The sequence below is a fragment of the Balearica regulorum genome, chromosome 6 (assembly GCF_011004875.1).
Source record: "Balearica regulorum gibbericeps isolate bBalReg1 chromosome 6, bBalReg1.pri, whole genome shotgun sequence".
NCBI classification, from domain to species: Eukaryota; Metazoa; Chordata; class Aves; order Gruiformes; family Gruidae; genus Balearica; species Balearica regulorum.
Genome location: NC_046189.1, coordinates 3,966,333 through 3,993,372, shown reverse-complemented (window position 1 = coordinate 3,993,372; position 27,040 = coordinate 3,966,333). Strand labels below are relative to the sequence as shown.

Genomic DNA, 27,040 nt, shown 5'->3' with positions numbered 1-27,040 from the left:
GGGTTTATTTAGTGTGTTTAGTATTTCTTGCTTGACTCTTTCTTACTCAGACAATACTGCCCAAGCCCAGAGATTCACAAATCAAACCAGCCAAGTTTCTGGGCCTTCCAGTTACACTTGTTTTGCACTTCTCAGCTTTTCATCTGCAAGATCTAGAAACTTTCATTTATTTGTTCTTTTTTGAATGGAAAGGAGAGCCTAATGCAGTCTGCCTGCTCCGGGAGCTGGAACTGTACAGTGAACACCTACATGGACGATGAAAACATGAGACAAGCACACGGGGATGTCTCAGGGGCCTGCCCATGCTGGCTTTATTGCTTAAGGATTTGATGCAAGCCCCCCCATCACCCCAGAGGTAACACATATCAGGGATGTACGTGTTACATGAAGGCAACCAGCTTGCTGGACTTGATACCTGCAAAATATCTGCCATTTTGCTGAGCGATGCTACCCGCTTGGGGATGGCAGCACTGACTACGTGCTGCTCGAGTGACGGGCCAGCCACGGACAGGGTGACAGCCAGGGGTTGGGCTGCGAATTAACTGCAGAGCTTTCTACCTGTAAAGCAGCATGGGTTGCTGCTCGCTGTCCCACTGCTGCGCTTTAACCCCGCCGGGGTGTACAGGGGCACAGCAGAAATTTTAACCAGCGATGTCAAAACCAACGCATTCTGTCAGTGCTGTCAACCCCAAGCTAGAAACAAACAAACAAAAAAAACCTCTTTTGCAAGGAGTTCCAAGAAATCTGGAGGCCTGTAGGGGACAAAAGCTCCCTGTTAATTCCGCTTAGAGAGAAAAATAAATAAATAAATAAATAAATAAGGGAAGAAAACATCATTTTACTATTTCAAGCTTAATTTTTTACCTCAGACTTGGTAAACAAGTGTTTTGTCTTTGCCCCTGCTCGTCCATAGATTGTAAGCTCTGCAAGAGGATTTTCCACAGATGAAATTCCAGCGAGTATTTCTGCGACAAATTAATTGTCCTTATTGTAGCACCTTTCACCGCAATGAGGTACTGCCTCACCCGCACCTCATTTTTCACCTGCCTACTAAGCTGGGTTTCCTGTCACTGAAGAGGCCCCAGAAACACCTTGAGCCGTGGCATGAAGACGCTCGGCCCGCACGGGTCACGCTGGTGGCCACCCTCCCTCCCTGTCCCCACAGGGACCTGGCCGGGGAGGGGAGCGGAGGGGCTGCCCCCCCCCCGTACCCCGCCATGGGGTACCCCCTCCTCACCCCAGCACTGCTGCTGCCTCTTTGCACGCCTCTCCCTCGTGCCACAGCGCCGCGTGCGCCCACACACACACAGACACACACAGACGCTCAACGCCCACGTGCATTGCACACGCGTAGCACACCGAACACCCGCGTGCGTTCCGCACGTGTTGCGCACAGAACGCTTCCCGTACTAGCGGCACCCGCACCTTCTCCGGGCGCCGCACGCCGCTTGCACACGCGCTCACACACACAACACGTACGTTGCACGCCCAAATTAGCACCCTGCCGCCTCCGCTCCATTCCCCGCCCCGTCCGGGCCGGCCCCTCAGGCTCCCGCCCCCACCCACCCCCCGTGCAGTGGCGCCCAAATCCCGCTGGGCCGCCGCCGCTCGCTCCTTTCCTCCCCGCCGCTGCCAACGCGCACCCACCGACGGCGCCATGGCCGCCCGGCAGCAGCTCGGTAACGCGGGGGCGGCGAGGCCCCGGGGGGAGGTGTGGAGGGGGACCGTTTCAAGGAAATGGCCGTCAGGCGGGTGGGCCGAAGCCGCCGGGCCGAGGCGTATTTCCCGGCTGCCGGGTTCAGCTCAACGGGGCCGCCCCGGAAGGCGAGAGGCGGCCGGGTGTCCCTGTGTCGGAGCGGGGCCGCCGCTTCCAACCCGGTAGTTCCCGTGCCCTGAGGGGGAGTGTGTAATGGCGCTTCCTTCCCCCGGGCCGGTTATACCTGGGTGTCGATCCCAGCCGATCGGCAGCCGCCGCTGTGTGAAAGAGGGGTTCAAACTCCCGCGGGGGGCGGGGGAGAAGCGGGAACGACGGTGAGGGGCTGTCCCGCATTTAGGGCCCTGAGGCGGGAGCGGCAGTGCTGCCTCTTCCCGCCGGTGTCCCCCAGGGCGGGGGGGGGGGGGGCGGCTTCTCCGCTGTGGATGTGGGGAAGCGTGAGGGACTGGTGGCCAGCACCTCCCTCCCGGCCCAGTCCCCTCACATCTGAGAAGATTCCGAAGTTACAGAACTTAAAAAGGCATCAATCTGATAATCCTGTTGTTTTCTTTCTCTGTTCTGCTTTTAAAACCAAAATATTTGTGCTCTCCCCACCTGTTAGCTTTACTCAGCGTCTCTGACAAGACTAGCCTGGTGGAATTTGCAAAGAATCTGAATGCTCTTGGCCTGGGTTTAATTGCCTCTGGAGGAACAGCCAAATCCCTGAGAGATGCTGGCTTGCCTGTCAGGTACAGACGGTTTCCTATACATCTCCACCAAAAATGCTCATTTGGGTCCTGAGAGTGCTTAAATTGTTTTTTCCATCTGTGAGCAAAAGAGATTGGAAAGTGGTCTGAAAAGAAGTCTTCGCTTCCAAAAAAATCCCTCAACAAACCACCCCAAAAGCAAACTTCAGAACCTTCGTGGCCCAAAATTGGTTGACTGAGGCCAGAGAGCGTTACTGTGCAGGTCAGCACACAGAGATGTCCAGAGCGTTGTGTTGGTGATGCCTTGTCTGCCTTGAGGCAGCTTTTTTTTCCCTGCAGGACAATAATTTATCTTGAAATTCCTAATCTGACCCTAGTGCTGCTTTTCACAGCCAGGTGAAAGCTGACCTGTGCTTAGTCCTGGGACAGGAAAGGTGACATGTCAGGAATATGTTGAAGCTCACTGGAGATCGTTTGTCACAAATAATTTTCCCAGCATGGTGGTCAGCTTTTTCAGACAGAGCCTTTAAGTGTTGTGCATCCACTGTCTGAGAAGGGGCATGTACAGTCACCGGCTGTTTTGGCTCATGATTCTGTGGAAATTTGTTTTAGTGTCTTCTATACTGTGATTTAAAATCAAGTTCTGGCCAAATAAAAATTGTTTCCAGTACAGTGGTGAAAAAAATCTGTCAGTTATTTGGCAGGAGGAGTGACTGTGACTCCTTTTTTGCTTTCAGTGAATGCAGTGGTAGGCCCTGGGACACATCAGCATGAATACACACCACTTCCAGAGCTCCCTGACCTGTTAGCCACTGTTATACAGCACTTGGCTGTGTCTCTCCAATTTCTTTCTTTGGATGTGCTATCGGTGAAGCCTGAAGCAAAGGATGGTCACATTTCCCCTTCCCTCTCTGATTTATTGTTCCTTTACCAGTTACAGGGAATGGTGAAATTTTAATTAATGCTTTGGCTAAGGTTGGAAGAAGTGTACTGAGGTATTCCTTCTTTTGAGGATGTTTTCCATTCTCTCTATAAACTCTGTTGACTTGGGTTTTGCTTTTCTTGGTTATTTCAATGTATTTGAGAAATAACCATACTGCTTAGTTGTGTGTAATTTTGTTTCCTTTCATGGGAAAAGCAGTTGTTGCCTCTTTGGCATAGGGGGTGGTTTGGTTTTTTAACAGGTGGACCAAAAGAAAAGTAAGTTTATTTCCCCTCCTTGCTGCCTTCAAAATTCATAGGTTTTAAATCTCCTTCCGGTAAAACCAACGTTGCCAGTAGATCTAAATTACTACCCTGATGGGGATAATAAACATTCAGCCTATAGATTAAGTCAGTATGGCACATCTATTATCATGCTGTGTTTTCTCGTTGAGCAGAGATGTTTCAGACCTGACAGGGTTCCCTGAGATGTTAGGCGGACGTGTGAAAACCCTTCATCCTGCAGTCCATGCTGGTATGTTTCTGCTAATATATTTTCAGTCTAAAAGAGAAATCCATGGGCAGTGAGGGTGGAAAGAAGGGGTTGACAGATGTCTTTTTTTTTTTTTTTTTAAGGGTGGTGTGGAAGAACAGGGTAATGAAAATAGATTTGCTGTAGCAGCAGCAGGAGAGGTGAAAAGCAAGGGATGGAGAAGTGCACGATGGCTGAATTACTTCCTCTGTTGCTATGTTGGCATCTATGCGGTTAGCAGAGCTTTTCCTCCCTAGAGCCAGTAACAGGGCTTCTCTGTAAATGCCTTTGCACATTCTTTGCAGAGTCAATTTTAGAGCTGTTCAGGCAGAGAGGTCTGCTGAATTTAACCTGTGGATGAATCTAGCGTGCAGCATAAGGAACATGACAGTCTTTAGTGGGTGATTTCTGCATGTCTCATCTTCCCTGGCTCCCCTTCAGCAAGGGAGATGTCTGATAATTGGTCAATCTGCACATTAACCCATTAATGGGGCCTGCTGCCCATCATACCTGAGGGCTGGAGACAATCTCCTCTGACAACCTGGAACCCAGGACTGTGCTGGTTCTGACTCTGTGCCAGTCAGTCACCTGCATGTTTCTCCAAGTTCCTGGACCCAAGGCAGCCACGGCTAGAGGCACAGCCTCTCTTGCTTCCGTTGTTTTGTGTGTAGTTAGCTGATGAGCGGCAGGTGCCCTCTTCCTCTCCACAAACTCCTTAATGACACTTTGAGTGTTTTAAGAGTAGCAACTGAATGCTTATAAAGTACATTTTTGAGGTTGCTTTCTTCAGAACTTGGAGTGCTCTAGGATTTAGCATTGGGGGGGGGGGAGAGACTTGTTAGTTTAGAATTTGAATGGCCAAAGAGTCAGGAAAATGACTGACTAGAGGTAGAGGAGTAGAGGGTGAAGACTGTTGTCTGAACTAGAATCAGAAAGTTTATGATAGGAGGTCTTTGAGGAAAAGCACAGTCTAAAGGAAGATGTTGAATTAAAAAAAAATTGGTTATTTAATTCTTTTTTTAATAAAGATGTACTGGGTTTTTTGTAACTAGGCATCTTGGCTCGCAATATTCCAGAAGATAATGCTGATATGAACAAACAGGATTTCAGCCTTGTAAGGTAAGTGTTGGGGGGCGTGATGCAATTCATCAGCAATCAAAAATGAACATTGGTCTCCAATGTTCAACACCAGTGAATGGGAGCAGTAGGGACTGTAACATCTGCAATCTCCTTCCTTTTCCCTGTCAGGAAATACTGTGTTTTTAAAAATACGATTTTCTACAGATGTGTCTTCATCACTTGTAGTAAAAGAAAACTAAACCAAAAAGTTAAATTGTGGTTTTGACAAGGAACAGAGGTTTTAATTTCTTCTGGTTATCTGGGAATTTTGACACTTTGTTTAGTCAAAGTTGGGTCACGTTACACTTCTTGCGAAGTTGAATTCAGTGCTTTAGAAGCTGGTGTGTCGCCCCTCGACTTGGCTCTGGGTGTCTGATCAGATGACAATTCCTGATTTTGAAATGCTTGCTTAGTAAATATACCCTTTGATATTTGCATAATGTTTACTGAGTTTCAACACATAAATAAAGAGTAGATGTGAAAAGCGGGTCAGGAACACGCATCGTTTGTACAGACAGAAAATACACAGATAACAGCCAGAAAGCTTACTTTGAGAGCCATGAGAGCAAGTGAGCTGCAGCCAGAAATTGATGTAACAGTTTGCATACTAATGTACCAAAGATTTTGTTCTCGTTTTGTTAGAATGTATTTGCTCAGTACACTCACACAGGGCAGTTTGGGACTACGTTCAAATAATTGGTTTTAACATCTAACTAGTGATTGTAAGTAGCTAGTTCTATGTCAGTGGGTAGCTCCTGGTTTAGAAACAAATGGCAGAATTGAACAAAGTAAATTGTAGTTATAGCCAGGATGGGAGGTGTAGTGGGACTGTGGTGATTGGGCCAGAATGCATCTGAGCTTTTAAAATTGCTTTCAAAAACTCACGTGCCTGGAATGGGTGGATTTCCAGGCTGAATTTGAAATTTGAATTGATGGCTCTTCAGAGTACGCTGCATATCAAAGCAGGCTCTGCTGAATTGCAGGAGTAACATGCCTTTACATCAGTGACTTGCAGTGCACTTGCATCCAGAGTAATGATTTGGGTTGTCTCAGGTAAAGCAGAAGGAGCTGATACTCAGCAGAAGTGTCTTTGCATAGTTGCATAAAACTTACATACCCAAGTCAAGGTAGGAAACCTTGATATTGATTATCTTGTTTTCCACAGATAAAAGCATTAGTAGTGTTGAAGTCCACAGATTCCTGATGGTTTGCAACAGGTCAGGAGCATGAATGGATTGGGGAGGGAAGCGGTGTTAGAGCAGACAATAAAAGACATCGTAGGAAGTTTATAGAGACATAGGGAGTTCTGAAAACCATACTGGAAGCTGATCATCCCTTCTGCTTGAATTCATCAGTGTGGAAGCAAAGGAATATTAAATGTTGGATGCAAGTGTATGCATCACAGCAATTCACTGCCAATACTGGGCATGCACTGGAGTTTGATACCTTCGTATATTCAGATCAAGAGAGTACATTAATTCTCTTGGATTAAAAACGTGGTGAAGATCAAAACAGAACTTTCTTTCACTACAGTTCATGTGACACTGGTAGGATGGGACAGGGCAAGTTATTCCTTCATGCTTTCTGGAATACAGACTGTGACTTCTTCCAGATCAGGTCAAAAAACCTAATTCCAATAAGGTCCAGTCTTACTTTGAGAGGGGAAAGCCAGTTCTCCCTGCCTGTTTTCATGTGCCACGGAGACTTTATGGGATCCAGGCTGTGCACTCGGATTTCATATGCTGTTGGTATTTTAAAAGTCCAGAAGATGATAAGTAGGTTATTTTCTGCTCTCGGAAAAATTGTGTAAAATTAGATTGATTGTACTTTGTTTGCAATGGACCTTGCCATGGGTGCTTACTCTCTTATGAAAGTTGGTGGATGCCTATTTTCAGTACTGCTGAGAACCCACTTTGAAGTCCTTTGAAATGGCTCAAGTTGTGCACCAAAATCATTAAACATTTAAATACAGGCCCAGGTATTTAACGAAACTCTTCCTTTAAACTGACTTCTGTAAATTGCGGTTCTATCTGCTGTAACATTGTTTAATGCGCAGAGTTCAGTTAAATTTCATAATGCGTTGTACCATCGCTTGGCCTCTGGCTGAACACCACTGTCTCTTAAGTCTTTTGGAGAAAGAAGCCTTGGCTACAGGATTTTATGTTGGTCTCTGATCTGAGAGACAAGACCGTAAAAACACCGGTGGTATCTTGTGCTTGCCAAGCCCAGTCTGGCATTTTTATTTCTTACTAAATAACCCTGGTTTTCCCCTCAATTCTCAGAGTTGTAGTGTGTAACCTCTACCCCTTTGTGAAGACTGTATCTTCTCCGGATGTAACTGTACAAGAGGCAGTGGAAAAGATTGATATTGGTAAGTTAAAGGGAGAGCAAATCTATTCTCCAAGCAGACTTGATGGTTCTGGTCTCTTAAGTGGTCTCAGTTCTTTTCTTTTTGTTTTACACCTGTAAAGGAAGTCTGCTAAAGAGCTCAGGAGTTGCAAGGAGCAGACTGAAAGCATAGTTGGGTAAACCTCACTGCTTTTAGGAAGAACCACAATTAAAATCTGAAGCAGCTGTTGTAACAGGCTAGCAAGCCATGCTGCATAGGTCGGCCAGTCATGCACTGCCTCAAGGAAGAAGCTTGATGTACTGTAGAAGGCTGTGCTGGGAAAGGCCAGGTGGAGCATGCTTCCTCCTGAAAAACAAAGAGCAGGTTCAACCTCTTTTGCAGCCTGTGGCAGCATAATAGAAATAAAAAACCTGAGCTTTGGAGAGAAAAAGCTGAACCACTTAAAGTGCTCTGGGGATTGCTGAAAATTTCAGTGCATCTACACTACAGCTCCTACAAGGAAAGGAGTTGGTCTGCATAGGTGGGAGAGTAGTTAGGACCTGAGTTCGGAAGCGTGGATACCTGTACCATCAGCAGTTTTGCTTTTCCTGCTGGTTATTAACCCCAAAAGGCTTGCCTTTCCTTCACTGCAACATCTCTGCTTGGCGGCTTGTGAACAGTACAGGCACAGTTTTGTGCCATGAGGTTGGATTGGGATTGAATTTTCTTGCAGTAGTTTAGTCCAAATGATGCCCAGCAGAGCTCTCTATTAAATGTTTTATGGAGTAATACTCTCTCTGCATGTAGCAGTGCCAGCCTCTACTTTTCCTTTGCAACAGCCTAGTATCTTGTATGATTTAAAGTGTTGTAATAGCTCTGCAGAGTCAGATTTAAGGGGGAAGAGTGGCATTTTATCTTACACAGAGGACCTGGGCAGGATCCATTAATATTTGCAGAGAGATTTGGGAACCTCTGTTGCTTGGCAGCATAGGAGTAAATCTTCCTGTAGACCCCTTCCCAGCCCAGTGTTGCAGAGGATGGTGCTTAAGCGATACGTAGAAACAGCCACCCTCTTCAGGATGTGGCCACGTTGCTTGAAGGCATCCTCCCCCCAGTTGCTCATCACAGCCCATGCGTGACCTGTTTGCTTGCCCCTGCAGCTGTGCCTGTGTCTGCAAAGGCCAATGGATGTGCACCGTCACCAGTGGGTTGAGTCAAAATCACCAGCGTTGTGCATTTTGAAGAGCACTCTTACAGTCCCTTCTTGCTGGAGAGAGGGGGGGCACGTTCATCTGGCACAAACGATCAATTGGTGCGTGTCCCTTCTGGACACAGCATAGCAAAGCTGCATCTGAAACCAAGAAGGGAAGTGCTTCATGCCTTCATGCTTCTCTTGCAGGAGGAGTTGCCTTACTGCGGGCAGCTGCCAAGAACCATGCTCGTGTGACGGTTGTGTGTGACCCTGCAGACTACTCTGCAGTAGCTAAAGAGATGGCAACGTCAAGGGACAAAGACACTTCCATGGAAACCAGGCGTCACCTTGCACTGAAGGTCGGTCGTGTTTGCGTGCAGTGAAGGGCCAGGCCAGACTCATTTGCCTTTCATTCCTTCACTTTAAACACCAAATCCTTTGTAAGTCGATGTTTGTAAGCTGACAGATGTCCCCTGTTCTGTCCCCAGGCTTTCACCCACACTGCTCAGTACGATGCAGCCATCTCTGACTACTTTAGGAAAGAGTACAGCAAGGGGGTGTCACAGCTGCCCCTGAGGTACGGCATGAATCCTCATCAGAGTCCTGCGCAGCTCTACACGATGAGATCCAGACTTCCCCTGACAGGTGAGGCCTAGGCCGTGCTGGCTGAAAGGGAGCACTGGGATAGCTAGGAAAGGAGCTGGTTGGGCATGTCTGCCAGTTGTCTTTAAAACTCAAATACCACCTTGCACCTTAGTCCAAGGGCTGGCCAGCAGTGCCTTAACAGCTACATTATTACTGAGTGCCACTAGCTTTGCAATTAAAAGGTTGAGCTGTGTGAGACAGAAAAGCTTGTCTGCTCACCCCCACAAGACTTATTGTAGCTCCACAGTCTCTGTTGGTGTAAGGTTGTGTGTCTGCACTGAAGATGCTTTGGGCAGATTTATGTGGAGCACCTTCTGCTTGACAACAGCTCTAGATTTTGCAAAGGAAAACCTTGTCATCCTTTTAAGATGCTTTGCTACTTCCTGTTTTCCTTATTTAGTATCTTCCCAATCTTTTTGTCACCATTTACTCTATCTAGAAACCAAGCTGTTCTCTAGGTTTGAATGGGTTTTATTCTTTTTTCTTTCTTTGAAGGTTTTGAGCAGAGGTTTATTACCTTAGTTTTCTAGAATGCTGCTTTGCTGATGGTGGTAGAGGGAAGGGATACCAGTCTCACTCACAAGAGTTGGGGTTAGTCTGGTGTCTCTCTGCCAGTTGACATGGTGTGCCACTCATCACAGCATTGCTGCAGTGAGGGAAACCCCTGTTTTGGAGAGAAAGGAAGTCTGGCTACTCCTGTTCTTGAGATTGCTTTCAATGTTGGTGAAAAACAGCTCTGCCTTGTGTGCAGGCATCGTCGAGTTGAACAGACAATGTCGCTTTGTGTTGCAGAATTTCCTTATTTCAATTCTGGGATCTAACAGGAAGCTTTTCCATGCCTGCACTGGCAATTTGCAAGTCTGCCTCCCCGTACAGCTGCACTATGTTCACTTGTTCTGGCCATGGACTATTGCTAAAATGATCTTCTCCTCCTATTTCCTGAAACGCTCCCAGTCCTGCCATGTCAGTAAGAGCAGTTCTTGCAGGGCCAGAGCAAAAGGTTTTGAGAGCAGACTTTTGAATGACCTTTACTCTTGGTGTGGATTTCTGATGAAAGGACCGGATGAAGCATTTTGATAAAAGCTTGCCCTAAATTTCATGGCTGTGAGTGGTTCTGTTGACATCAGTTAGAGACAACACGTGCTTAAAGTTTGGCTAGCGTTGGAGTACTTTGTTGAATCAGAGCCATGGTCACTATATGAAATTTATTTTCTAGATTTGTGAAGAAAGCTACCTGCTAGGGAGCAGGGGATGTGCTTTTTGTGTTCTTCCTTCACAGCACTGCCTATGCACCTTGGTCAAAATCAAGCTCTGGTAGGCTCCCTCAGAAAGAGATGGCTCTTATTCCAAATGGCTGCCAGTTGAAGAACTCAAAGGACACAAGGAGGAATGTTCTTTTGTTCCCCTTTACAAGGGGGGAGGTGCACAGGGTCAGTGTGTGTCTTGCTCTGAGGTCATATTAGCAGCTTCTGGTAAGGATGGGAATTATATTGGCATCTCCCAAGTCTCAAGCTTGTGCATTCCTCAAGTCACTGAAGATTTTCAGGGCACTTAACCTTGCTTGAGGAGCCAGGGTCATTTAACAAAAACAATTTGTAGTGACTTCAGTTCTTGGTGGTAGAAGTCTCTTCTGCTTGCTCTCCAGACTCTGGGGAGAGCGGTCTGCCTGCTCTAATGTGTCTGTTTGCATGCTGTTTGCAGTGGTGAATGGCTCTCCAGGGTTCATCAACCTGTGTGATGCTCTCAATGCCTGGCAGCTGGTGAAGGAACTCAAGCAGGCGTTGGGCATTCCTGCTGCAGCCTCCTTCAAACATGTCAGTCCTGCAGGTGGGTGGCTCCTTGTTGCTAATGCTTTTCTCTTCGAACAGACTATGACTTTTGGCAGGCCCTACCAGTGGTGTATCTGTGTCCCTTCCTTACTCGGGAATTTTGGAGAGGTCCCAGGGCAGGGACCAGCGAGAGGTTCTGGTTTGAGTGCCCTGGCTTGTATTTCCCACTAGGTGCTGCTGTTGGAATACCTCTCAGTGAAGAGGAGGCGCAAGTCTGCATGGTGCATGACTTCCACAAGACTTTAACGCCCTTAGCGTCTGCCTACGCACGAAGCAGAGGTGAGAAGCCCGGGAATAAACTAGCATGTCCAAACAGCTGAGCTGAGTTCTCAGCACCTGAGCGGCACACTTAGCGCTTTGCAGGCTCTTCCCTTTGCAGTGTACTCCTCTCGGTTTTTTTTCCATAAGGATCTGACTAAATGAGCTGACTGCCTGTCAAAAATTGCTCTCCCGGTGAGCAGACCTGGTATGTTATTTCAAAGAGGCTAAAAGCCATTTTGGATTCCGTTCCTTGATGTATATAACAGACCTATAAAGATTTTTTTTTTTTTAGTTTAGATTAAGTGTGTGTGTATATATATAAAAATAGCTTCCTTTGCTTAGTTGAGATAGCATTCCTAGAAAATGTGTACAGATTATAGAAACCAAAGCAAATTTACTTGAGGGGCACGTTGGCTTGGGTTCATTTTTCACCACCTTTGAACGTAGCCCTCCGAAAACCATTGCATGATTGGTAGAAAAAATAAACCTTTAGAATGGCAGGGACAGAATTGATCTTACTAAGGAGTAGAGCGTCTGTAACAGGAGCTGAGTGCTGTTAATTGCTCACCTTAGCTATACCATTAAATATAGAGAATATTTATTTTAAAGAAAATTGCTCTTGACTACATTTTGGGTCTGGTTTCTTGCAGGAAAAGCCGGATGGGAGCATAGGCATCTAAAAGCTTTCCTCTTTTTCCAGCTGTCTCCCATCTAAAATCTTTTTGTATGATCCTTGCTTCTCCTCTTGCCACTATGGCTACAGCAGAGCTGCTTCCTGTAATGGAGGTAGTCATTACAGAGTTAGAGCTCTGACAAATGCAGTGAAGAAGGAAAAGTATCTAAACTATGGGAGTATTTAAAGGTTTGAGGTAGGATTTTTCATCCTTGCTGCTCTTATGGCCTTTTTTTTTTTGCTGTGGGATTAAATTATTAGTTCTCATGGAAAATGACTGGATTTCTGGAGCAAAGGCTTTTCTTTGTGTTTATGCTATAGTTTGATAGGAATTGCTAAAATTAAGATTTTGCAGGTGCTGATCGGATGTCGTCTTTTGGTGACTTCATTGCCCTGTCTGATATCTGCGATGTGGCTACTGCCAAGATTATTTCCAGAGAGGTTAGTTACACAGCAGCAAATCATTCAAATGTAAAAAAGAGAATTGTGGTAGATGGAGTAATTGGTTTGTAACAGCCATTCTTGAATTTGACCCATTTTACTGAAGACTATTTATTGGTCCATTTGTGTAATTCGATATTCGGAGTGCAGAATTTACACCTATCTTTTGATGCATTTTTCTTCCTACCAGTTAAAACCTGGCTGTGTGGGAGAGCCTGTGAAATAGCAGTGCTTGAAATGCTGCTTTCCAAGAGAAGATTGCAAACCTCTGCCTCCGAGTAGGCCTCTGGAAATAAACCCTGATTACGCTGTCACAAGTATCTGGTTGAACGGCTGTAATTGGAGCAATAGAGGGCTGGAGAGCTGATGGCCAGCCTCTTGCCTGAGGCAGGAATGTGGATATAGATTGCTACCTGCTAGTTGCTATAAGTTATGTGTAGGCTCAACCACTTTCCAGGCTGCACTTTTAACATTGCTGGATTCAATGTTAACTCCATAGCTGACAGGATTGCACAAGTCAGTAGTTTAAATACAGAGTTAAACAACTGGGAGTTAATGCTTTACCAAACACATTCGTCCTGTCACATGTTGCTTACGATTTTTTTTTGAGGAGGAAGGCACAATGCAAAGGGCTGTCTTGTTCATTGGGGGCTTGTTTTCAAACAGATGAAAGCATATTTGGCTGTGAGGGTAACATTTGGTATACTATTACTTAAAAAACCCAAACAAAAAACCTAACAAACCACCCATGTTGCAGGGTGAGAATGGGAAAGATGCATATCACTTCATGGCACTGATGAATGTAAACTCTTCTCAGTTTCAATGCTGTTTAACAGCGCTTTTGGCAATTTTTTTGTCTCATCAGGAGTGTCACTGCTGAAATAAGGATTTTTTTTTTTTTTTTTAGCCATGTTTACTGTGAGGGTTGAGAAGTGAGAGTGTCATGCGTGAGCTGTTTCCCTCTGGAGGGTGGTATTAGTGATTAGTTCCATTCTGTTTAAAGTGATGGCGGGATATTTTTTACTACTCCTGCCAAGAGCTTATAGTGCTCTGCTGTTTCCAGGGCTGAAACCAATGTTTTATAGTGCCTTTGGTATTGTACGGTACAGCCAGACCCCAAGAGGTGTGCCTTCAATGCCTTTCTGGAAATGGCAGGTAGAACTCTTGGTATTAGCCCACCCCCCTTTTTTTTTTCCACATGGAAGCCGTAATCTGTGTGTATTGCAGGTATCTGATGGTGTGGTAGCTCCTGGCTATGAGGAAGAAGCTCTCAAAATCCTTGCCAAAAAGAAGAATGGTGGTTACTGTGTCCTCCAGGTTTGTACTCCTGCTCCACTCTAACCCTCTGCTGCTCTCCCCGTACCTGCTTTTCACAGGTGTTAGTGTACAAGTAGTTGAGGGGCTGATCCAAGCCCCCCTGCAGTGCATGGAAGTGTTTCCTCTGTGTCTCTGGGGATTCTGACACGAGCTGGAATTCTACCAGCAGTGTTGTGGTCGTGTTTAGTCTGTAGTCCTAGAGCGGAGTATTTTCATAATGCCTTCCTTGGCTTTCAAAGTGATGGGATTTAAAGTTATTAAATCCCAGTAAGAGTACTTCAAAGAAACAGGATTTCTGTGTTCTCTTTCCACTCTTTCCCAGCTTTTCTCTCACTTTTGCTGAATTTTCTTCCTCCCTGAATTCTTTCTATCTAAGATACAGTGCCTTGATGATGTGAGTCTTGGCAGTGAGACAGCATGTGTAGTGTATCACCGGGGGAAGCCATGTCTGGGCACGTGGTGTTTGTGGGGCAGTCTTCAGTACAGTCAGTGATGAAGATAGCACCACAGGCAGAGTTTGGACCTGGGATGATGCACCTTTATGTGCTGCAACCAGGATTCGTGTTAAGGAATATTAATATAATGTGGTCAAGTAAGTGTCAGGTTGCCTTTCTAGTTCCTGCAGTGATTGTTGAGACTTCAAAATCATCCAGTTTTGGTGAACATGGCTAACGGATTACATAATGCTGTCAGAGCAGCCCAACAGGTCCTATTTCTGCCTGACTCTGAGACAAATGAGCAGAGAACTTTACTATAACATTACAAAAAGAAAATCCAAGGCTTAGCTGAAGTTGCAATTGTAGTGTTACTACCAGGGGAGCTGTAGAAGATGGCTCAGGAGCTTCAGGCAAGAAGGAATGAAATTGCAGACAATCTTGGCAGCTGATTACCTCCTGAATTCAATTAGCTTTGCAAGGATGAGGTCATATTGGTTAAGGATGTATCTTCAGGGCTTGTCTGCAGAGGGATGCTAAGGGAAGTTGAGCTGAACAAATGTAAATGGATTAGGGAAACCACAAAAAGCATGTGCACGCTCCTATTTAGAGCTGGTAGCCTTAGTCTGGTTTGCTTCATGGCTCAATAACCTGAACTGGGGCTACCAAAATTCTAAATAAGCACATTCGTGGGTAGACCTGAATGCGGTTTAACAGTTCCATTTAACTTTACCCCATCCACTGGTGTAAATTAACTGTGCTGCATGCTTGTTTGGAGGTGTGCCCCGAGAGATCACATCTCGGGAAATAATCCCAGTCGTTGTTTTCTTTAATGTCCAAGAGGGTCGGGAGTTGTACCTTGAGGCATGTATGAAGCAACTAAATTATTTCTACCTTCCCACGGAAGACTGGAAGACTCTTTTTCTGTGGATGTTTTCCACTTTCTGTGAAAGACTGGAAGACTTTGTAGACTTTTGTGGCTCGCAACACAGATACTTGTATATGAGCATCTATAGATTTGTATACAAGCGGCTGTACCTACCTCTCTTCACCCGGTAAACGTCACCTCATGCTGTTGAGACCTTGCTGCTCCAGTTAATTCTAATTGCTTCTGATGATTTGACGTTGCTTTCTATAACCAGTTCATTTCTTTTGGATTCTTCAGATAACGTGTTTTAACCTAAGGTGTTACTGGACGTTGCCTTTGTAGAGCCCTAAGAATGTTTTATTGGCCTATCCTTTGGCTTTTAGATGGATCCCCATTATGAGCCAGATGACAATGAGATTCGAACCCTGTATGGATTGCATCTCATGCAGAAGAGGAACAATGCAGTCATCGACCGGTCATTGTTCAAGAACATTGTTACAAAGAATAAAACCGTAAGTGTCAGAAGATAAATGAGCTTAAAGGTTGGTGGGATGAACTGGTGGGCTTTTATCAAGGAAGCCATCACTGTTCTGTTTTTAGAACTCTTAAAATATTTTAATGAGATTTAACTGACTCTCAAAAAAACAACGCAGCAAACTTTCTGGACGAAATGTGGGTAAATCAGGGTAGTTTGCCTTTGTTTTGATTCCTTGCATAAATAAGAAGAGCTGGACCTTGCCCTTTATCTCTGACTACCAAAATATTTGTATTTCTTAAAAATAAGAAGCTACCTTGTGTATTTTCTTATGGCGAGACAGCCATGTGCTAAGGATCCGTTGTGATCTCATTCTGACTTGCTATTTACTTCTCCCTTTTGTTTACAATGTACTATATAAACTCTGGTCCTGCTGATATTGCTCATTGTTTAGAATTCACATCATCAGAAAGTTATCGGTTGTTTCTTTGTCTCTGATCTTGTTCTCATTAAAAAAAAATTTTAAAAAAAACAGATGTTAATGAGCAAGTGATTAGTCATGGGCTCAGAAGCAAGTTCAGACACTGAGGTAATAAAAATCATTTTAATAAATTAGTAATGGGATGGTCTTAAAATAATACTTAATGCAGATATTAGGAGCTATAATTAGTATTGTGGTCCTGTGCACACTTACTTAGCTTTTTGCCTATGAGCACATCTGATGAGCAAATACAGAAGACGTTGCAGGCTTAGGGCCGGTGATAGAGCCCTATTGACTTGGTAAGATTGAGTTTTATCCCTGCAAGCTACGAGGTTAGCTGCCAAACCACTCATTTACAGGTCTTTACTCTAAACAAAACTTGCTGGTAATTGAACAGAAGAGGCTATTTTTAGTTATCTTGTTTTCCCTCTCTGTGATACAGTACTTGTGGTGGCTTTGGGGGTTTGCTGTTGACAATGGCGTTTTGTTTCAGCTGCCCGAGTCTGCTGTCCGAGACCTGATTGTCGCCAGCATCGCTGTCAAATACACCCAGTCCAATTCGGTTTGCTACGCCAAGGATGGGCAGGTAACCAAATCAGACAGCTCTGCAGAGTGTGCTTTCGCAGCCAGGCTGCTCAGAGAGTGCTTTCGTCAGGCTTGAGTTTTAAAATCACTTACCATACAGGAAGCTACCGAACAGGTACAGATGAACTGCCCTAGACAGTGCTGTGCAGAACAGTAGCAAAACCCGTGTTTCTCAAAAGGCTGCTTCAAAACCTCGATGTAATTTTTTTTCATGGCAATGACAGAGCTGGCCCTTTCAATAATAGGGTTGGAAAAGCTCTTATGTGCTTCTACAAGTTTGGCCTCGAGTCATTTCTAACTACTCTGTCCTTTTATACCATTTTTGGAAGGCATGTACATATGTTGTCTGTATAGAGCCTTAGGAAATGACAGGAGTTTTCACAGCTGGATTCTGACTGTCCAAATGGTTCTTAGTTTTATTTTCATTTTTTATATAAGAAAGACGGGATGTGCTTGCTTTGTTCCCCTTTGAGGCATTCTCCCTGATTTTTTTGAAAGTTTATGATGGATGTTGGGATTTACAGGGGCATTATCAAATGTGTAGTTGAGATAGTTTAAAATTTAAAATAAAATCATTTCTTTCCACGTTATCAGTAGGTATTCAGCTTAAATCAGTTATCAAAAAGTTGGTGTAACTGTATTAAAAATTGTGGGTTTGCCCAACGGCTCATTCTCGTAATGCTGTTTAGCTGGTTCTCTGCTCTCCATGGTAACCTTTCCATAGTCCTGGATTATTTAAAAAAAAAAAAAAAAAAATCCAGAAGAGAAAGACAAAGAATATTTTTGATCTTGAGCTTTGGTTCGTCATAAATCAGCCACATGGATCAAACAGTGTACCCTACAGGTACAGACGATGAATGAACTGCAATCCTGTTCGCTTTGCATTGGTACTCATCTACATTTGTCAGATTGTTGCTGCAGCCTGAAAACCTTGCAGCGCTGTCTCACACTGCCCTGCTGGGGTCGTGTGCTGTATGGTTCTTGCAAGCATGTCTCTGGAGATCTGGCATTTTTCTTTTATTCAACTTTGGGTGGTTTTTCTTCTTGCTTTTAAATGGTTCTCTGTACTCAGGAGTGCTTGTGCTCGTAGCCCCAGAACAAAGGTGTCGCTATCTTTGCTCCTTTTCCCTTATTACAGCAGCAATTTCCCCAGTGCTTTTGCAAGTCAGGACTTAACGTAGTGCTGCAGATGTTTCTGAAATGTGTGTGGTAATGTGTGTACCATATGGAAGGGAGAAGGCAGGAGGGAGGAGTGAAAAGCAGTGTGGGCAGGCAGAGATTTAACTAGCCTAGCTTCAGTGATGGTTTATGTATTTGCAGGCATATCTCTTAATCATATATAAATGTGCGTTGTCCTGGTTTGTTGTATATGTGATAGGAAAGGCCAAGATCAGAGATCTGTATGCTGCACTGGGAAACGAGTGTCTTGTTTAACAGTAAAGGTCAGCAGCCATTGCAATCACTTAAGGAGGTGGTGAATCTGTGTTAGTTTCTTTAAATCAAAGCTTAATGTCTTCCTAAAGAGACTCATTACAGTCCAAATGCGGAAACAGCGTGTGGTGTGCGATAGGTAGTGGTGGAGGAGCTCAGATAGCAGCTCCTTTCTGGCTTTAAAATCTCTAAAAGCTTCCTGAGACTGTTAAGTTTTGAGGCTATTGTTCTTAAGATACAGATGGGGAAGGAAATAAGGTCCACAGAAAACCAGTTTTTATTAAGGTAGTGATTAGCTCAGATTCTTCTTGGTGATGCTGTGCGGAACTAACGCTGGTGATATCACCTACCAAGACACAACATCAGATGTGTACGGTGATGCTTGGTGTGCAAACCAGAAAATAGCACAAATCAAGAACCAGAGCTGGAAAGTAGTAACTTCCAGATTGTTACGCTTAAGTCAGATCCTGGAAAAGCATTTTGATTTGGGTTACATGAGCCAAGCCTGGGAAGTTCAGCGTGCTTTCAGTTCCATTGCTTTTGGTTTTCCAGGGGTTATTTCAGCCCCACTGCGTCCCCGTAGCAAAATTCCTGTGTATCAGATATCCAGAATGTTTTTGACAACCTGGCTTCGTTGGGTTCATGAGTGGATTGGCCGTTCTGGCAAGGGCTGGTGCTTGTGTTAATAAGCTCTAGGAAAGCATGGAGTGGCAGGAAGCATTTATGGACTTGAGTGTCACTTAATTTGCAGGAAGCCAGCCTGCCACTAATTGCAATAAACACTTTCACTTGTGTTGTCTGACTTTCAGCACGGTGAAGCCAGTCTGTAACATGTTGATTTACACTTTAATGATACCATCATGTTTTAAATTAGCAATTTAAAACTATTCTCTTTATTCTCCGCTCAGTGGGATAATACAAACCTGTTAATTTACCTTACTGTTTTCCACCAACGGTGCAGACATTTGTCAGTTACTTCATTGCTTGTTTTCCCTCTGAAGTCCTTTATTCCCAATGTATTTAGGGTTTCTGTTTTCACTCGTAATTCAGGGTAAATCTGAGTAAATCCAGGCCCATCTGGATCGTTTTGCAAGGATCTTTTGGGCATTATCCATCTTGTCCACTCCGTGCTTTTGCACAGTATTCCAGCTATGGGGCATGTTTGGCTCTCCTGTGAGCCAAAGTGTTTTGGTCAAGTGGTTCTCAATTTTCACCCAAGCTCTTTTTTTATTAAGTGATTTTTCTGCTCACCCTGTATTACTGTCTCCTTTCACTCCTCACTTAATAGACTCTGCTTAAGTACTTTTTGATTCCCAGGAGATTAAACTCTGAAAGAAACATAATTAATTTTTGTGTAGAAAATAGGCAGAAAATAGAGGGGGAAGGATTCTTTTGTGGAGGATTTTGAGGTTTCAGCTGTGTTTTCCTATGGGAGAAAGCCAACATTTGTGGAGGGGAGAGAGGAGGTGTAGGTGGAAGGATTTTCACTTCACACGACGTGAAAAAGGCAGAGAATAGGTATGTTCAGACAGGCCAGTCGGAAGAGAGATTCAGGTACAAGTCTACAGTTTGCATTAAGTAGAAGCTCAACTTTCTGATTTCTCCACTTTCTATCTTCCTCAGCAGTGTTGCATCAAAAGACATTTTTCTACAAAAAAAGGGATTTAGCTTTCCCCGGATCAGGATTTTCCAGTGAAGTGCATCTTAGAAGCATATTCTTCCCAGGCTGTAACTCTAAACTTCCTTCTAGAACAATGCAGGCTCATCAGAAGAACACACAGAGAAGTGGTTTTTTATATTCTCTTGCCTGTTAAGCCATTCTAAAACCAGTTCCATGTGTTGCAGATAATATCTCTCTAGATCTGGGGATGCCTGTGAAGAATTTACAGGATACGTCACTTTAACTGAAGTACAAAGTTCCTGCCAGCGAAGAACTTCTGCCTTAGCCTTGCCTGGCTTGCTAGGCTCGCTCTTCAGGGCTGGGTGACAGTTAATGGCGTGCAATGTATGACTATTTTAAGCCCTCTGCTTTGTCTAGGGAGAGAGGATAAACCTCTGTGGAAGGGACCATAGGCCTACACGCAGCTGGCGTTGAGCTCCCTTGAGATGCAGGGTCCCCTGCAAGTTTGAAGGTTAAACAGGGTGCCTGGGAGAGCAGAGGTTGGACATCAGGAGTGTTTGTGGGGGCGAAGGTGTCACTAAGCCATGAGAAACTTTGCATCTATTTAGTATTTATGATAATACCAATGTCCTTGTGGGTTTATTAAGCACTGATGACTTCAGTTATAGCTGAGCAGATGATATTAGATAGCAGCTCAAGTCTTTCATTTGCTCCTTGGGGGAACAGTATCCAGCAGCGTGTTTTATGGTTCTGGTAAGAGGTGAAGTCACTGTGTCTTGATGAATGAGAAGGCAAATGATTCATTCCTTTGAGGGCAGCCTTTGACTTATAGCTTTACCATCTGTTTCAGCCTGAGCTGGAAACTCTGAGGCATTGGCCAGAACCGCTAGCCTCAACACAGTGTCCCTGGAGCAGTCCCCCATGCAAACAGTCTGGTGAACAGTTCAGCTGTGGCTTCATAGGAGGAAATTACCGGAGAGACTTGTTTTCTGTCGGATCTCTGGTTTGAAATGGCAGGAGCTGTCTGTGGAAAGCAGGGCCCACAGCAAGCCATGGAGAAAAGTTACCAGCCTGAGTTTGACAGCTGTGGTGGCTGGGTCTGGCCTTTGTGTGCTTGGCGTGCTGTCTGAGGCAAAGCTGAGGGACAGCAGACAGCCTGGAGCCCAAGAGACCTCAGCTCGGTCCCTTGCGCTTGCCCGTTGTGACTGCAGACAGACCTTACCTGCAGGGGATGATGAGGCAGGGGTTGTTCTACCAGTGTCTAGTAACCAAGCCATCTCCAGTCACATTCAGTCTTCAGTGGTGTCAGCACCGAAGAGTGGCCTTTGTCTCCAGTGTGAGTTTGCAGCAGCCCGGATGGGATGCAAGAGCTTGTTTGCGTTGAGTTGTGATGAACGGCTTGCAGTGTTACCTGACCACCAAACTCCAAAGAGTCTTTACGTATTTTAATCTATAGCGTACCTGGAAAAATTGACAGGTTGAATGTGTCTGGTGAGAACTCCAAAGAAAGTGGTCTGATAAAAGCAAGTGGAAATTGAGCAAATAGTGTATTTTCATAGCAGCTTCCTTGAGGGGAAAAAAATCACCTTTTGGATTTTACTTCCAGAAGCACTAGGTCTGTCAAGCACAAGTGCTATTAAATAAGGTTAGCAGCAGGTATTTTAAAAATCTTGGAGACTCTGGCAGATGGCAGAGTAGGAAATGTGTTGGTAGCTCCAGGGCCCTGGCAGTTCATGCAGTGTAATGGTCCTACTGGCCAGCCTTCCTGGTTGAGCAGTGGATTTACTTTCTCATCAGCCTGGACAGACAAACTGCCCAGTAATCCACTATGTATCCCAGGTGATCCCTTTAGGCTCTGTATGCCTGGCCCACCAGGAAAGATGATGGTGTTTGGGTGACCCAGGCTCAGATTTTAATCCTCTACCCGAAGTGCCCTTTCCACCAACAGGTAGGCAGCCTACCACCTCTTAGTAGCCATGTTCGTTTCTACAACCAACAGGGTTTTGTTTTGCCTTAAACAAAATGCATAATTGTATCACTCTCCTGAGATTAAGGGTTTGACTCTGATGGCTGGGGCTGTGTTACTTAGAAGGATGAAGGAATGTAGTGTCCTCAGGGCAACTGGAAGTTAGCAGGGCAGAGACCTGTCCTTGTAACCAATTTACAGGATTGGGGATGCCAGGATTTTCAAAGTTTTCCTCGCTAATTACCTACACTCTTTCTCTGCTTCAGTGAGGAGCAGCTAATTTGTGGGAGGTCTTTCCTAATGGCTTGGCTGGAACGCAGCTCTAACTGTGACCTCTGTGCAGCAAGGCGTGACTGTGCTTTGTATCTCTGTGCTTCAGGTCATAGGTATCGGAGCTGGCCAGCAATCTCGGATCCACTGCACGCGTCTGGCTGGTGACAAGGCAAACAACTGGTGGCTCCGGCACCACCCCCGCGTGCTCTCCATGAAATTCAAAGCGGGTGTGAAGAGAGCAGAGATCTCCAATGCAATTGATCAGTATGTCACTGGGACCATTGGTGAGGTAAGGGCTGGCTGAGAGGTTTCCCTGGAGAGGCAGCTTCTGTGAAACAAAGTCTTTATCCAGTGCATAAGCCTGGCTTGAGTTTTGTGTGTGGGCGTCAGTAATAGACGATCCCAAAGAGCTGCGGGATCAAGTGGCCAGGGCCCGGGGTGGTGACTTCCCCGAGGTCGTTTCATGACGCAGTGGACGCGTGTCCTGATTTTCCTCTCTGATACTGCACCCACTGCCCTGTGCAGTTGGCTTCATCTGGTAGTTTCCCCCAGCAGTAAGGAAGGGTTAAAGCTACAGTTGGTGTTTCAGCTCTCGCTGCCCTCTCAGGTCAGCTGTCCTTCTCTTCTCCCACTTGCTTGTGTAGCATTTTGGATTCTCAGAATCCCTTTGCCCTCCCTGTTAGAAGCAATAGTGAGACAAGAAAATAGTATGTCCTTTTTAAGTATCAAAAGCCAAGAGCTGGATTGGGGACCTTGTGAATCATCTCTGTGAGCAGTTGCTTGTTTAAGGGGCTAAGAACTGGAGCAGTTGCCATTTCAGAAGGTGAATCATAAACCAAGCTGCTGTTTGTCATGTGTTAAGTCATCTACCAGATCTTGTTTGCGTGTGCTGGCACTTGCACAGAGCAGCATACTGCAGGCAGGCCAAGCAGAGCATCTTGGAATTAAGGGCAGGGGAGAAGGAATCCCTCAAGCCCTGGGGTGAGGAGGGAAAGGAAAGGAGTTAAAAGGATGCAAAAAGAACTGATGGTGGTAATGTGTTCCCACCATCACTGGGAATTTTAAAATCCCTGGTCTGATGTTCCCGGGAGCAGAAAGCACAGCTGAGCCAGGCGTCAGCGGGATGCCATCACCGCTCATCTGTATGTGCTCCTGGCAGGGGATCGCCGGGAGCCCATCCTTTGGGGCTCAGCTGGGTCTTCTGGTTCTTACAGGATGAAGACCTGGTGAAGTGGCAGGCGATGTTCGAAGAGGTGCCTGCGCAGTTAACAGAAGCGGAGAAGAAGCAGTGGATTGCCAAGCTGACTGCTGTCTCCCTCAGCTCCGATGCATTCTTCCCTTTTAGGGATAACGTTGACAGAGCGAAACGGGTAAGGGCATGGCGGGGCCAGGATGGCGGGGTGGCTCCAACAAAACATCTGCGCAGCCTGGGCTTTTTGCTTGAATTTTGTGTGGGCAACCGAGGACTGTCCCGGCTCCACACTGCTGCCTAGAAGAGCACATCCTGGGAAAGATGTTTCTCATGGTTACTGGTCTCACATGGATAGCAATTATCCAGCCATTGCTGAGGTTGTTGATTTGGGATGAATAGAGGATTAAACTTTATTAGACTGTTTAAGAAGACAAGGCCTATTGCTTCCAGAGGAACTGTTTTACTGAGCTGTGGAGAGAACTGACTGCTCACATGAGGAACTCCCCTGCGAATGGTGTTGGGCAATGGAAGCCTTTGTTCATGGGATGTGGATGAAGGAGTGGGGCTGTGCCGGCTCCTTTTTGGGGAATTTTGGTTTTCTGTCCTCTAATCCTCCCACTTCTCTCTGTCTTTGTTCAGAGCGGAGTACAGTTCATCGCTGCCCCATCTGGCTCGGCTGCCGACGAGGTTGTGATCGAAGCTTGCAATGAGCTGGGGATAACTCTCATTCACACCAATCTTCGGCTGTTTCATCACTGAGTTTGCCGTGGGCTGTTGTGGTCCCTCTTTGGTCACAGTCTCACCAGCAGCAGTGACTGGAATATCACCAGCTTAATTGGGAGGCACCTGCAGTCTGTGCTTAGCAAGTGTTTGTAAGAGCTGTAAATGAGATCTTTCCCTGTGTTAGCAGAGAATGAAGGCACAGGAAATTGGCTTCCAGTGTAGAAAATAAGTCTCTTTTGCAAATAAACATAGTTCTTAGCTATGTGGAGTCTGTAGTCTTGTGTCATCCAAATACTGTGTCCTCAGGAAAAAAGGTTTATTTTTGAGGTAAGTTTTATGGTCCAGACTTCACTAATTCATGAGAAGGCCCATGGAATGGTATGAAAGCCTGGCTTATGTCCAGCTTCTTAATGAACTGATAAAAATCTGTGTTGTGAACTGAACTGAACTGAGCTGCTTTTTTTTTTTTTCTTTTTTTGAGTCACAGGTAGTTTTTTTTTCCAGGCACTTCTAACCCACTATCCTCTTCCCCCATGAGGAGAGGGGAGCAGGTCCTTTGTGCAAGGCAATCTTGGGCTGGGTGCTCCGAATCCCGCCCTAGACGCACCCTTTGGGCTGAGCGGCAGTGTCAGATCGCTTTCTTGGAGGTAAAAGACACATTCCTGCGAGTTTGACATGCTTGTTCTCACACCAGGGAGTTCAATTCCGAGTTCATGGGCAGGCATCTGGGAAACATCTTGCCCAAAGCCACTTCTCCATTGTGCACAAGTTGCATTAAGCAGATTTGAACTCTGATTAGAAAAACAAAATGAAAATCTGGAGCGCAGCAAGATGACTAAAGTAACAGCCCAGACACGTTATTGCTGGCAATCACTCTGACCATTTCAAAGGGAATTTTTTTTTTGGTTCCGTTTTATAAAATCTGTTCAGTATTGGCAAGGAAGGGTCCACAGGTTTGCAATAAATGCTCCTGTCATCGCAGCTCTGATGGCAGCCGGTACAGGGCAGAAACCTGCGTGTGTTCCCCTTGCTGAAGGAATAGCAGGGCCGCACAGGTAGGAGATGGACCTGGAAGAGGGGAACTTCAGGTTGTGTTCTGGCTCTGCTGTGGACTTGTCGTGACTCTGGACATACATTTTATTTTACCTGACTGCCTGCTTGATCCAGACATGTTTGAACTGAGCAAGGCAAAGATACCTTTGTGGGGGACGCGAGTTGTTTAAGACATCATAATCCACATGCGGGTGTTCCTCCAACGCTGTCATTCCATCTGCTTGCCTCACCCTCCCTGTGTCTTAGGCCCTCAGCACTGCCCAGGAATTCTGTGTGCCCAGCGCTGCCCTCGCTCTGGCCTGAAAGGGAGCAGTTGCTTCTCTTTTCTCACCTCTACAGGGGGTTATTTTTAATTTTCTGATCTCTGCCGTGGATTATTTCCAAGTGGCTGGATTAGGCAGGACAGGGTAGAGAGGATTCTACTTCTTGGGTCCAGTAGTCCAAAAAACAAATGGTGCCTTGCTTGAAGGCTCGCCTGCTGGCTGTGCTAACGCCCCTCAGTCTGCTTTCTACGCTGTTGCTTCCCATGGGTATCAGTGTTGGGGCTGTTCCCTGGTTTTATTAGCTCGTACTGTAAAAGTTGGAGGTTGGACTCTTTCTTACACTGTTCTATTCCTTACGTGTTTTTTTTTTCTCTCATGCTGTTTTGACTGTAGCTGGTTCATACTGAGGTTCATGGAGAATCTGTTAGCCAATTCTTTAATATTCTATAGTGTCAGCTAAACCAGAGACTGGTAAGAAGCATCTGGTGCAGCCCCAGTTCTCATGTATTCCTGCTTATCACTTACACCTTGTTTGCTGTCCTTGGGGCACTGTTTCATCTGCTGATGGATGTTAATAGGTACTCACCTTCCAGGTGAGATGCTAGTAAATGCCTGACTAAGTTGGTGTCTTGTGCTTTTGTGTCAAGAGGTCAGAAGCAGCTGGTTTTAAGCTCCTGGGAGATGCCCTAAAGGGAAGATCCAGCCCACCCTGCTGACAGTTGGGCTGAAGAGATGTGAACCTTCCCCAGCGCAGCAGGTCCCATGGGGGTTCTCTGTAAGGAAGGGCTGTGTTGGGCCATAACGGTTCCTCGGGGGTATGCTGGTCTCCTGCTAGTTGAATTACTTTTCCCTTTGATATTTACGATGATTAACAGCGAACCACATAGCTCTGGTTAGTGTGTTTCCCGTAGAAAAGGGCACATCTCCCCTCATGGGGGGCCAGCTCCGCTCCCCTCAGCTGACCCTATTTGAAGAGGGGGCTGCTGACAGGCTGCTTTGCACCGTCACTGTACAGCAGCTTGCCCTGGCAGGTCCTGTGCTAGCAGAACGAGAGCAGCTCCCCAAAGTGTGGAAGTAACCGGAGGGCAGCAAGGAATCGTTCTCAGCCTTTGCTGTCAGTAGCTGTGGGGGTTTTTTTTTTTGGGTGTTTGGTTTGTTTTTTTCCTTCCCCCTTCAGCCACTCTGCTCCTTGCTGGAACAGAGTCCTGAGTCGGGTTGTTCCCATGCTCTAACAGAAGCTCTGCGTTAACCAAGAAGACAAACCACGTGGAGATGTGCCTCCTTGTCTGGAAATGAGCAGCTAAGGGCTTAAATACTGCTGGGCTTGGCACCTGCTTTGGGAGCCTGAAAGCTCCCTGCTAACAGGGGCAGACCCTGGGCAGCTGCCCCTGCTGTGAAGGTAACGTGGCTTGGGCAACATCAGCTGATCTTAGCGCTTGAGTGGAGCATGGATATAAACCGATCCTGTGTGTTAAGGTCCAGCCACTGTTCTGTTGCCGCTCTACGCACTGCAGCCTGGGTGCAGCACGGGAACCTTCAAAAACCTTGGTTCTGTTTGTTGCTGATTCCTTCTAAAAGGAAGGACTGGTGGTTGATAGTTTGGATCTCCCAAGTCTCTAGTGCCTCTGTGCTGCACTCTGCTAGTGGTTTTCAAACATGACTGAAACTAAAAGATTTAGCTGAATGACAAAATTCCCAGCATTACGCTAGCAAATGTTAAACAGAAATTGTCAGTGATGTAAACTCTCGCGCTTTAAGGCATGGGCAAACCTCAACAGAGAGCTTAGGCAAACGCATGGTTTAAATAATCTTATCCCGTAATGCTGACTGCAGGGAGGGATGGCTGTGGGCAGTGATGCAGAGCGAGGAGGTTGGGCGTGCTACAACCCCGTTCTGCTGGGCAATTCCTGTCTGTAGGTGAAGTGACTGACTTGGTGGCAAACTGAGTAAGGAGGGATCTTTGTACTAGGCCTCTGGTCCAGAATCTCTAACCCTCACTTGGGAAGGACTAATTAA

General features: G+C 45.8%; 1 protein-coding gene across 1 annotated transcript; it reads left to right on the top strand.

Annotated features, from left to right (window-relative positions):
• The first annotated feature begins 1,524 nt into the window (after positions 1-1,524).
• ATIC (5-aminoimidazole-4-carboxamide ribonucleotide formyltransferase/IMP cyclohydrolase) lies at positions 1,525-23,970 on the top strand. Its single transcript, XM_075756014.1, has 16 exons — positions 1,525-1,679; positions 2,316-2,442; positions 3,780-3,856; positions 4,906-4,972; positions 7,255-7,343; positions 8,701-8,852; positions 8,982-9,138; positions 10,840-10,965; positions 11,139-11,246; positions 12,257-12,342; positions 13,570-13,659; positions 15,345-15,473; positions 16,411-16,503; positions 21,900-22,082; positions 23,008-23,163; positions 23,625-23,970. The coding sequence occupies exons 1-16, from the start codon at positions 1,658-1,660 to the stop codon at positions 23,742-23,744; spliced, it is 1,782 nt and encodes a 593-aa protein (XP_075612129.1). The 5' UTR covers positions 1,525-1,657; the 3' UTR covers positions 23,745-23,970.
• The last annotated feature ends 3,070 nt before the right edge of the window (positions 23,971-27,040 follow it).